The sequence below is a fragment of the Barbus barbus genome, assembly GCF_936440315.1.
Source record: "Barbus barbus genome assembly, chromosome: 36".
NCBI lineage: Eukaryota > Metazoa > Chordata > Actinopteri > Cypriniformes > Cyprinidae > Barbus > Barbus barbus.
In genome coordinates, this window is record NC_136714.1 from 20,318,273 (window position 1) to 20,331,563 (window position 13,291).

Genomic DNA, 13,291 nt, shown 5'->3' on the forward strand with positions numbered 1-13,291 from the left:
AATTAATAGTAAATAAAACATCTCATATAAAATGTAGTTTAAGCGTCTTCTTTTTTTTTGATGAATGTCAACATTCTCTGACTTTGTGTCTGTGTTCAGTTCAGTACAAGTTTACAGCGTGGGTCAAATCATTTTCACTTTCACTTTGAGGTTTTCGTCTCGAATATGACTGGTATCCATCTTTCCTATGAACGTGCATACCAAAACTGTTTAAATACTGTAAAAGCTCACATATCATATTCAAATATATTATTTACAAATTAAAACAGCAGCATCGCGTTCAGTTTCACGAAACGCAATGCAACGAATCTACGACTCTGAAACGCAACGTTCTTCAACACGCCATATTTGTTTCAGTGTGTGTTGAAATGGGCCGGAGCAATTGTTAGCAGACATATTTTATCCCACTTTTCCCAACTTTAAAGAAATGGTTATACATTTCTAGCAGTTTATCGCTTGTGAATATTATCAGGAATGTATCGGCGCGGGGGAAGCAAGACGGACCGTAATAAGGCGACTAAGGAGCAGAGCGACAGCAGCAAGTATGCGGAGCTGCTGGTGTTCGGCTATGCCTGCAAGATGTTCCGGGACGATGAGAGGGCCATCTACCACGATCAGGGCAAACATCTTATCCCATGGATGGGGGACAAGAACATCATGATCGATAGGTCGGTTAAACAAAACTAATGGGAATCATTACTTAACCAACTTAATGTCTTCCAAAGGGACAATGGATGTATTTATTGTTTTGCAGCACAGGAGGAGCTGATGGCATTGTGTTTACATGGCCAAATGTGAATAAAAGAAGAAAAAAAAACTTGATATTGACAGATCTAACATAACTTGCTTGGATTGTGATTATTTGTAAGATCAGAGCACTGACAACGCTGTCAAATGTTTCAACAGAAAGATCAGCCAAAGACGGTTTGCTGGTCTTAGCTGGTTAAAGCTTGTCTCCCAGCCTGACAGGCTAAAAAAGTACCCAGACCCCTCTAAAACCATCTAGGAGACCAGCAAACCAGCTTAGGCTCGTTTAAGAGGTTTTGATTTATTTTTTATAGGGATAGGGGATGCTTTAAATCCAAAGCAGAGTCCTTGCTCACTTGGCCCTCACTTATATAATTTAAAATATAGATAAAAATATGAAAGACTAATTTATTGAATGATGAGTGAATATGATTTACAATAAGTGAATATGAATCCAGTGTACTGGTCATGTGAGGGCTCTGCATCTTAGCACTTCAGGAATTTGCTTTGGTCACATGCATTTATTTGATTAAATGTGACCACAAAAAAACAGTCATAAGAGTCAATTTTTTTAAATTGACTATTTCCAATGGTTTGCTAGGATAGGACAATATTTGGCCGAGATACAATTATTTGAAATCTGGAATCTAAGGGTGCAAAAAAAATAAAATAAATCTAAATATTGAGAAAATCGCCTTTAAATTTGTCCAAATGAAGTTCTTAGCAATGCATATTTCAAATAAAAAATTAAGTTTTGATATATTTATGATAGGAAATTTACTAAATATCTTCATGTAACATGATCTATCCTAATGATTTTTGGCATAAAAGAAAAATAAATAATTTTGACCCATACAATGTATTGTTGGCTATTACTACAAATATACCTGTGCTACTTATGACTGGTTTTGTGGTCCAGGGTCACAAATGCAAACCACGGCAAATTCACGTTAGATTAACCTGCTAGTGTAAATTAGACCGTGCATTAAGGTGGTTCTCACATATGAAATAATATATGATTTAAATCTCATTATATGAATTCTGTCTTTGTGCATAGATCCCAAGCCTAACATTGTTCTTTTGCAGGAAGTACTTTTAACACATAGTCAGTCGAATATTGCAATCCTTATCTGTTTTGTCTTTTCCTCCACACTTTTTCCAGTTCAGCAGCAGTGCTGTTAAAAATGTTAAAATTGGTAACGAGCCAGGAGTGTTGAAACGCAGCGGGTTGCATTGAGCCACCTTAATCTGCATGGATCTGTTTTCTTGTTTCCAATGTGTATGTGTGTGTCTCTCTATCACGTAATACAGAACTTATTTCCTCAGCAATTAAGGCTAAGGGGTCCCGCCAGGCCCCGATTGCCACCTCATCGCCCACTTCTCTCTTTTGCCGAAGAAACTGGAACTGAGAAGTGGAGTACAGGAGCGAGCGCAGGAAAATTTCCTCCATATGGGTTCTTACGGATAGGTATTTATGTGCTCGGGCTTGTGTGGATGTCTTTTACAGTATATTTAGGAATGATGATGGCAGTTGTCTCAAAAAGTTGGAATGGTTTGTTGAACCATGTAAGGTAAGAGGAGAGTTGTTTGCGTTTTTTTTAATTTATTTATTTTTTTATTCGTTCTTTACTCAGGACTGTTGCGTCTTTTTTATGGTTTTAGTGAAGAATTAGATGGATTTAGTAAGTTTTTCATGCAAATGCACTCATCTGTTGACCCGTATACCAGCTGGAGTGCATCTCATAGGCCGTCTGCTTTTTTCACACCTCCTCATGCAAACCTTCTAAGCGAAGTAGCATTTTGAAAGAAAGCATATATGTGAATATAAAATCGGCTTTACTTTTAGGGTTCTTCAGTGTGGTGAGTATTTCTTGTATGTAATCCAATGTTAATTTCCCTTCGCCTTTGACCATGTGATTCGTATTGCAGGTACGATGGCCGTGGTCATTTACACAATCTTTCGGAATATGACGCAGGCTCGTGGAATCACGATTACCAGCTGTCCGAGGAGGAGGCCAGGATAGAGGCTCTGTGTGATGAGGAGAGGTACCTGGCCATGCACACTGATCTACTGGAGGAGGAGGCCAGGCAAGGTAAATGCCCATTGATCTATAATTAGCTCAGTCAATCTTCATGCATTATTCAAATGTGTGAAGTTCATGTCAGCTTGAGTGCAGCTTTTGATTTTTTAGTCAACATTTTTACTCTTGACTCAAGTGGCATGTGGTTTTTGCTGGTTTAGTATACATTTTGGTGTAACATTAGTTATTTAATATGCTACACTTATTTGAAACAATCACTTTTTGTATTTTACATTTTTCAGAAATATTTTTATAAAAATAGTTTTTATGTTTTTATATATATTAAACTTCTTTTTTTGTCAAGTGTACTTTTTAAATTTTAATGGGCGGATTCCGTTTTTTTTCCGTTTTAATTTTACTCCTTTGTAATGGTAAAATCAAATTGTATTAATCAAAAAACACGTCTAGCTAATTAAAATCATGAAACTTGAACAATTTAACATCAATTTATTAAAAGTTTAACAAAAATTACATGTTTAGGGCCCTATGAAATTTTTTATTTTTTCCAACCTTATGTTTTATTGTTACCAAATTCTGTATTTTGCATGTCTAATTATTTGAAAGCATAAAAACAAGTTTAATTTATTCTTACAATAGCCCATGTTTTTTTTCCTCAGAAATTCTGTGTTGTGTATTGCACTTTTTAAGGCATAAAACATTAATTTAATTTATCTTTTAATTAAAGAAAATTAAACAAATTTTTTTTGGGGGAAAATAAAGGGCATTTAATATTACAATTTAAAAAAATTAGAAGAAATATTGTATGATTATCCCTTAAAAATAAGATTTTAATAGTTTTAGTAGTACATACATTCCAGTCCGCAGACCGCAGTGACTTCAAGGTAAAACAAACTTTTATTTTGACAGGTTGCCGTGAATACCTTTACATTTCTGTGTATATATGACATGATGAGGATAGTTTTACTCAAATGAAACGGTCAAATGCTCATGAAGTGACTCTCAGAGCAGTTCTGGAGATGTTGTTCATGTATTTATGTCCTCATTAGTGAAACTGCAGACGCTGTAATATCACGCAGCCTTCCTCGAACAGTTATGCTCACGATTTCTGATTTACTTAACTGCGTGTGGGTGGCTGTGATGGGATGATGACAGGTAACGGTGATCATATTCAAGTGATCATCACTCCTGCTGTTGTATCAGTCAGTGGTTAGCAGAAACGGGACAAGGGAGGTCACGCACGGTACACATAAATTAAGCCCATTTTACGGGACGTCCCGGCTAAAACGGGATTGTTGGCAACCCTGCTACCAATACTAGGGGGGTAGTAATCTGGCGGGGGTCACAATTCAGCACAACACCGTTGTGTAAAATAGATTAAATAACATAAGGCTATTTAGTTTGTTTAATAAAAGAACAAGGTATAGACCTGTTTTATAGGACAGGTAACTTTAAATGACTTTTGTTGTGATCTGGCGCTATGGAGAAAATAAAATGAACTTGACCTTCAAGGGGGGCTGGCCGCCCCCCTAATATAATGGCAGGGGAAACACTGACCCATTTAAAGTTCTTTTTTTTTTTTTTTTTTACTTTTTCTATAAATTCATAAACTGAATTTTTTTCTGCTAACCTATTCAATTAGAAAAATGCAAAATAGAAGCATTTTCATTAGCCGTTTCAGACTTTTGAAACCCACTGAAAATATTCTATCAATTTTATATACACTCAAACTATAAACTTCTGTTATTAATCATGGAAAATATGTTCTGAAAACATGTCTTTCTTGTCCCTGTGTGAGATTCTTTCATTGGGAGGCATATATATTTATAAAAGTAGAAATGATTGAAGAGGCCTTTTCATAGTGGCAGTGGGGAAAAAAAACTGACCTTTTCAATCTGAAATAATTCATCTAGTTTTTTTCGCTTAGGTGGACAACCAGAGCTCTTCAGTAAACTCTGTTTTTCATGGTTATCGACTTTTGACTGGTGCGGTCAGGCTTTAAGTGCTTTCCTCTAATATCTTTTTGATTGTATTACATTTCCAGAATAGTGAAAGCTACTTGTGCTTGTTTTGTACAACGTGAAGAGTAGGGCTGGGTATCGAGTTCGATACTTTTTAGGCACCGACCGAATTGCCTCGATACCACCGAGTATCGAAAAACGTCTTGTCGTTCGGTACCAAATTTCGATACCTAAGGGGTTAATGAATCTCATTAACGTCAGTGAGCCAATAATCGTGCAGCACTAGGTGTGTTTGACTAGAAGTGACGCGGCGCTGATTGGTCAGTGTTTGACATCTGCGAGAGCAATTTGAAAGCGTACGGAGCAGTCTGCTCTCTATATCGCGCAGTTTCGCTTACTTGACACAGACTGAAGCGTGACATTTCAGCGTCTGCCGTCTCACTAAATGAGGACATAAACACATGAACAACATCCCCAGACCTGCTCTGAAAGTCACTTCATGAGCATTTTACCATTTGATTTGAGTAAAACATGCGTCATATCATATACACACAGAACTGTAAAGGTATTCCCGGAAACCCGTCAAAATAAAAGTTCGGATTAACTTGGAAGACACTGCGGCAGAAATAAATTAATATTGTTCAGCAGAGTGTACATACTGCTACTACTAGGCTACTATTAAAATTATTAAAACTCTTATTTTTTTAATTAATGATCACACAACATTTCTTCCATGTTTTAATTTTAATAGTCAAATTTTGTTTGCCAAAATAAATAAATAGTTTTATTTTCAATAATTTAAAAGAAAAATGAAATTAATGTTTTATGCCTTCATTTGAAAAGAAGATACAGAACACAGAATTTCTGAGGAAAAAGAAAACATTTCATAAGGCTGTCTTAAGAATAAATTTGAATAAACTAAGTAGTTTTTATGCATTCAAATAATTAGACATACTACAACATATAATTTAATAACAATAAAACATATTGTGAAAGAAAATAAAACATCCACTTATGAAAGTGGATAAAGATTTTAAATTTCTTGAAGTCTTTAACAACCTAGAATAAATGAATAGAAATGATGATTCTGTCTGAGCTATGCGTTTTAAAACGAGCACGCACTAGTGTAAACTGAAAACTATTTGAGCTTTATTAAACTTATTTGTACTGATTTATTGTATTGGCTATATTTTGTTCCTTTGTGCAGTGGCTCAGGAGATGAGTCTTTGAGTCTGTATACATGTCAACAAGCTGAAAAAAATTAAACCAAAGTTTTTTGAGATAATGTAATCTTGTTAAAACTGTTTTCATAAAATTGGTATCGAAAAAAGTATCGTTCAGGAACCGGTATCGAACTCAAGGTATCGGTATCGGTATCGATATCGAACATTTTTGAACGATACCCAGCCCTACTGAAGAGATCCATAGAATGTGAAAGTGTTGTTGCTGTTGGTTTATACTAGGTCACCAGACTGGCTACCATGTTAGATATTGTTATTGATGTAGATGTGTCGGTTATAACTTGTTCTGAAATATTTCTAGAATGCAGTCCAGAATGAAGTTTGTCCCTTGACTACACCTAGCATTTTAACTGTTTTATTCATTGAGGCACATTTATGTAACGCCTGGCCTGATTACTTTACTTTACTTTTAATCATTTAGCAGACGCTTTTATCCAAAGCGACTTACAAATAAGAAAAAGTAACTAAAACTAAAAGTTAACACTCTGTAAATACTCTATACACACACATTTAAGAAAATACAGAAATTAAATAAAATTGACAAATGCATACAACAACATTTCAATAGTAAACATATAAATGAAAAAAATAAAAAAATAAACTGATTAATAAAATGATTAACAGAAGTTATTATCAAATATGTGTTCTAATGTATTGCTTCGATGTATTGCTTCGGATACTCTAAAATATCATTAAAAAATATTGTTTTTGTGTATGAAATATTTATTTTACAAGGGCATTGATCATGGCTCATCCAAATCACTTTTTAGAGCCGGAACAATTGGGTTTTTAACTTTTGTTGGAATGTTTTTAAACATTTTTAGAGTGTTTCGTGACTTATGTGAGTCTTAGAACTATTCTGATGAATCAAATATGATAAATCAGAATGGCACATTCTTATAACTCTGTAGATGCATCAACAGGTTAAAAAGTCCAAAATTACGCTCAACATTTCAATTTGCAGTTTAACAATTTTTAAACAGGTGCGCAGTAAGTGGGAATAAATTATGATGTCCTTTGCTGATAGTTTCAGTACGCCGTAGTCATTATCTCTGTAGACATCATGTGGATTCGCCCTTCAGGGGGAGACCTAACCTCATTAAACTTTTATCAATCTGTCTACATTAACATCCTATAAACTGTAATAAAGCATTGTGATGGTTTAATATTGGAATGTCCTTGTGCTCTATTGCAGTTTTAGTAGTTGTTATTCTGTAGTGACATCATTAAAGATGAGAACTCACTGTGGCTGTTTGGCTTATTGGTGTGAATATATGAGGTTTTAAGTTTTAGTGTGGAATTAATACAGTTTTTTGTGCTGCAAAAAAAAAAATTATGCTATAAATTATCTATACGCAAGAAAGAGAAATCTAAATATTATAGTTACAAAAGATTTCTATTTCAAACAAATGTGGTTCTTCTGAACACTGTAAACATCAAAGAATCATGAAGAATCAGAATCAGAATGAGCTTTATTGGCCAAGTATGTTTACACATACAAGGAATTTGTTGTAGTGACAGAAGCTCCACAGTGCAACAGAAAGACAGCAACAGGACAGGACACAGATAATAAAAGAATAATATCCAAATAGAATGTAAAAGTAGGAAAAACACAATATATAATATAGACAACTATATATGTACAGGTCAAGTATGTGCAAATTAGAAATGAGAAAATAAAAATAAAATAAGTGAGTGTGGTGAATGGATAATGTATTTTAGTTGTGTGTTCCACGCCTGAGGGAAGAAACTGTTCCTGTGTCTGGTCGTTCTGGTGCTCAGAGCTCTGTAGCGTCGACCAGACGGTAACGGTTCAAAGAGGGAGTGTGCTGGGTGTGAGGGGTCCAGAGTCATTTTACCAGCCCTTTTGCTCACTCTGGATAAGCACAGCTCTTGGAGAGTGGGGAGGGTTGTACCAATGATTCGCTCAGCAGTCCGGACTACCCTCTGTAGTCTTTGTATTTGGTAGCTGAGCTGAACCAGACAGTTATTGAGGTGCAGAGGATGGATTCAATGATGGCAGAGTAGAACTGTTTCAGTAAGTCCTGTGGCAGGTTGAACTTCCTCAGCTGGCGAAGAAATTACAACCTCTGCTGGGCCTTTCTGACAATGGAGTCTATGTGAATATCCCACTTCAGGTCCTGGGAGATGGTGGTGCCCAGGAATCTGAATGACTCCACTGCAGTCACAGTGCTGTTCGTGATGGTGAGTGGGGGGATGAGGCCTGGATGAGGTCGATCAGTGTGATGTCATCTGCAAACTTTAGGAGCTTGACAGAGGGGTCTTTTAGAGGTGCAGTCGTTGGTGTAGAGGCAGAAGAGCAGTGGGGAGAGTACGCAGCCCTGAGGAACTCCAGTGCTGATGGTACGAGTGCTGGATGTGAATTTACCAAGCTTTACTAACTGCTGTCTGTCTGTCAGGAAGCTGTTGATCCACTGACAGATGGAGGTGGGGACGGAGAGCTGGGTTAGTTTATTCTGAAGGGTTTTCGTGATGATGGTGTTAAAAGCGGATCTCAAGTCCACAAACAGGATCCTCACATAAGTCCCTGGTCTGTCCAGATGCTTCAGGATGAAGTGCAGTCCCATGCTGACTGCATCATCCACAGACCTGTTTGCTCTGTAGGCAAACTGCATGGGGACCAGTAAGGGACCAGTGATGTCCTTCAGATAAGCCAAAACCAGTCTTTCAAATAATTTCATGGCTACAGACGTTAGAGCCACAGGACTGTAGTCATTAAGTCCAGTACATCACTTCTCGTAAAGAGTAGGGGTGTAACCCCAGTGTCCTGGCCAAATTCCCTCTACTGGCCCTTGTCTATCATGGCCTCCTAATAATCCCCATCCACTTGATTGGCTCTATGACTCTCTCTCCTCTCCACCCGTAGCTGGTGTGTGGTTGAGTGCACTGGCGCCGTTGTAGTGTGGCTGCTGTCGCATCATCCAAGTGAATGCTGCACACTGGCGGTGGTTGAGGAGAGACCCCCCACATGATTGTAAAGCGCTTTGAGTGTACAGCAATACGCAATAAAGCGCTATATAAATGCATCATTCATTCATTCATTAATTCATTCAGTAATTTTGGGTTTCTTTGGGACGGGGATTATGGTGGAGCGTTTGAAGCATGAGGGGACTTCACACAGCTCCAGTGATCTGTTGAAGATCTGTGTGAAGATGGGGCCAGCTGGTCAGCACAGGATTTCAGACAGGCTGGTGTCACACCGTCTGGGCCTGGTGCTTTCCTCCTTTTATTCTTTCTGAAGACCTGGCACACATCTTCGCTGATTTGAATTGTAAGTGTGGGGGAGAGGGGGGTTGCTGGAGGTGTTAATGGTTGTGTAGAGAGGTGTTCAGGGTGGGTGTGGGGTGATTTTTGAAAACGACAATAAAACTCATTCAAGTCGTCTGCCAGTTGTTGATTCTCCAGAGTGCTGGGGGATGGTGTCTTGTAACTGGTGATATCCTTCATACCTTTCCAGACTGAAGCAGGATCACTGGAAGATAATTTCTTCCTTAGCTTGTCAGAATAATTCCTCTTTGCCAAACTGATATAAGATGTTACAGTCTCTGTGAGCTCGTCCAGATCGATGGCAGCGGCTTCAAAAACAGACCAATCAGTGAGAGAGAAACAGGCCTGTAAGTCCCGCTCTGTTTCATTAGTCCATCTTTTAACAGATCTTAATACAGGCTTTGCAGATTTAAGTTTCTGCCTGTAGGTCGGAATAAGATGAATCAAACAGTGATCAGTGAGTCCTAAAGCTGCTTGTGGAACCGAATGATATGCGTCCTTTATCGCAGTGTAACAGTGATCCAATATACTACTGTCTCTGGTGGGACATGTGATGTGCTGTCTGTATTTTGGCAGTTCACGGGAGAGATTTGCTTTATTAAAGTCCCCGAGAATGATTAAAACTGACCAAAAAAAATGACCAGAGCTACTGCTCCGCCAACTACAATGTCCAGCAAAATGTCCAAAAAATCGAAATCCGGTAAAAGATTTTGTGGTGTGTTCTGCCGAATGTTCAGCAGGTCATCCCTGGTAAAACTGATCGTATTTGAAAACAAAAAACAGGAAAAACAAACAAAAACAGTACAAACACTGACGAGCAACACACAATAGCTGCTATCAGCGGCGCCATCTTTGTTCACACTAAATGTTTTTTTCTGTGCAGTGAGCGATAAATGAGTACAAAACAGCGTTTCCATGCACCTGTCGCTAACTGACTCTTTGGAATCATAAATATGAGCATAGTTTGTCTGTTAATATTATGCGCTTTTTTGTTTGTTGTTTTTACTCCGACGCAGACAGTGCACTGCATGAGACAAAAAATAATAGCCAAAACCACCACATAGCCGCTCTTTAGTCATGCATGTTGATTTTATCAGACGATGCCGCAATTATAAATGAGAGTGACTAAAGGAACGGTTATTAGAAAAATGTTACTTGACCACCAAATGAACATATGTGACCCTGGACCACAAAACAAGTAGCAGCACTGGTATATTTGTAGCAATAGCCAACAATACATTGTATGGGTCAAAATTATTGATTTTTCTTTCATGCCAAAAATCATTAGGATATTAAGTACAGATCATGTTCCATGAAGATATTTTTAAAATTTTTAGATTTTTTTTGCATCCTCAGATTCCAGATTTTCAAATATCTTGGCCAAATATTGTCCTAACAAACCATACATCAGTGGAAAGCTTTAAGCTTATTTATTCAGCTTTCAGATGATGTATAAATTTCAATAATAAAAAAAGACCCTTATGAATGGGTCACATATTAGAATGGTTTCTGAAGAAGAATCATGTGACACTGAAGGCTGGAGTAATGGCTGCTGAAAATTCAGCTTTGTCATCACAGGAATAAATTGCTTTTTAAAATATATTTAAATAGAAATCAGTTATTTTATTTGATTACAGTTTTTTATGTGTTTTTAATCACATAAATACAGCCTTGCTGAATGTAAGAGACTTTCAAATACATTAAAAATCTGAGCAAGCATTTGAATGTTTTATGTAAGACAAAAATAGAAACCTCACCTAAGGATAGACAATCTGATAACTCTTTAGTATAGGGACCAATTCTCACTGTTAATTAGTAACTCATTAGTATGTCTATTGGTAACATATTAGCTATTTATTAGTACTTATAAAGCACGTATTCTGCATGACCAAATTATACATTCCTAATGCCTAAATTTAACAACTACCTTACTAACTATTAATAAGCTGCAAACTAGGAGTTTTCTGAGGCAAAAGTCATAGTTAATGGTTTGTTAATAGCAAGAATTGGACCTTAAAATAAAGTGTGACCGAAAAACATTTTGTAAAGTGTAGCATTTCTATTTGAATTAAACTAGTTCAGTAATGATTTGTTTAATCTAACTTTACAATGTTTGAGACTTTTGAATCAGCTGTGGAAAAGAATAGAAAGAGAATATTTGTGGTTGATGAGCACTGCAGTCAATTTTTTTTTTTTTTCATGTGAATCTTTCTTTTTGTTTTCAGAGGAGGAGTATAAAAGGCTGAGCGAAGCCTTGGCTGATGAAGGCACCTACAACGCAGTGGCCTTCCGTTACAGCGCTGACTACTATGACCCCTCCCAGCCCACTGAGGAAGAAGAGGCCAGCAAAGAAGCAGGTGGGATCCGTACAAGTCTAGAAAACATACAACTTCAAAAATCACATGCTTACTTTGAAATGCTGCTTGTAAGTCTGCCTGAGGAGATTCAGTTTCTGAGACAGGTTTCTCTGCATACTTTAGCCTATGAACTTCAAAATGCTCCGGGATGAAAAGAGGCCATTTCCCTTAGGTCAAATAAGTATCGGTTTTGAGCCCCGCTGCCATCAGCTCCCGTGTCTCACACACACATGAGCGCGACTTCAGCACTATATTTAACAACTTTCAGACCCTTTTAGTGGCTTTTTTTTCCATAAAAGGTACATACTGTCAAACCTAGCGACTTTTCTGGATAAACCTTCAGTTGGAAGATGTATTCAGTACTGCGTCTTTTCTGTGCAGTGAGCGATAAATGAGTACAAAAACAGCGTTTCCATGCACCTGTCGCTAACTGACAGTTTGGAATCATAAATATGAGCATAGTTCATCTGTAAATATTATGCGCTTTTTTGTTTGTTGTTTTTTTTTTTTTTTAGACAGTGCGCTGCATGAGACAAAAAATAATAGCCAAAACCACAACATAGCCGCTCTTTAGTTATGCATGTTGATTTTATCAGACGATGCCGCAATTATAAATGAGAGTGACTCCTGGTTAACATGTATTAATGGGTCGTGTTTAATCACTATTAATGTGGAATTTTTCTACAGTATTCACTCATCATGACAGTAAAATAGAATATTCTAAGTCAATCTACTGTAGTATTTCCTCTCTCAATCAGTAGAAAATGTGGTTAACACCCGGTCATGCATGAAAAAAATTAAAACCGTCATAGACCGTGAAAACGGTATAATTTTGAAAAATACATTGATATAAATTGTTGGTCATAACGCCCAGCACTAATCACCAGCAAGGTCCAGTGGTTCACCACTACAGGGTTTTAGTAAAAACATCACACTTCATGGCTGATTGCTTTATAAATACAGGAGCCTGGAATTAGTCTGAGTCCTCAGAGCTTGTCTCAAGCAGAAATTCGGTGACAAATGGGTTTCTAAAACAAACAGTAATCACCCTCAATGCTTTTGTACTCCTCATTCACACCTGCTCGCACCAGCACTCTTCAGAGAACAAGACTTGGCCCATGGCGCATAGTCTTTATCCACCCACTCACAACACACACACACACAGAGTCAACTAGTGGCATTGATGTCTTTTTCTTACAGTGACTGTGATGAAGTCATAAATTTTGTAGCTGCTGAAATGGAAGACAGCTTTCTTTCTCCTTCAGCTACAGAGGAATCGTATTCACAATCATCAGCCTCGGACGTCATGCCCCAAAGTTCTTTCACTTGCCATTTGATATTGCCCACAAAATTGGAAAGCATTTTCTGGATGCGGCGAGCTCTGAGCTGATTGGCTGGCTTTACATGACTTTTCAAGAATAAGGGCACACGTGTTTTTTTTTTTTATATATATATAAATCTTTCCACCTGGAAATAAAGTCATGTTTACAAGGTACCAGTGCCTAGTTGCAAGAAAACCCATAGTTGTAAGTGTAATATTACTAAACAATCTCTTAACTTAAGGGATTTTAGGAAATTGGGTGTGAGTTTGAAGAACGAGAGCTTTTGAAGATGTAATAATTACCTGATTTGCTTGTTTAATGCCGTTTAAGATAATA

At 37.3% G+C, this 13,291-nt stretch overlaps 1 protein-coding gene across 5 annotated transcripts in view; it reads left to right on the top strand.

Moving 5' to 3' along the window:
• Positions 1 to 332: 332 nt before the first annotated feature.
• The window catches only part of LOC306856090 (splicing factor, suppressor of white-apricot homolog), a 103,344-nt gene continuing 90,385 nt past the window's right edge, over positions 333 to 13,291 (top strand). Inside the window, exons 1-3 of one of the 5 annotated variants that reach the window (XM_079395101.1) lie at positions 333 to 668; positions 760 to 2,840; positions 11,502 to 11,633. In XM_079395101.1, coding sequence (XP_079251227.1) covers positions 2,804 to 2,840; positions 11,502 to 11,633 — 169 coding nt within the window. In that variant the 5' untranslated portion in view covers positions 333 to 668; positions 760 to 2,803. Of the gene's footprint in view, positions 669 to 759; positions 2,841 to 11,501; positions 11,634 to 13,291 lie in introns of those variants that run through there. The other 4 variants (XM_079395100.1, XM_079395103.1, XM_079395099.1 and 1 more) reach the window with 4 other exon arrangements.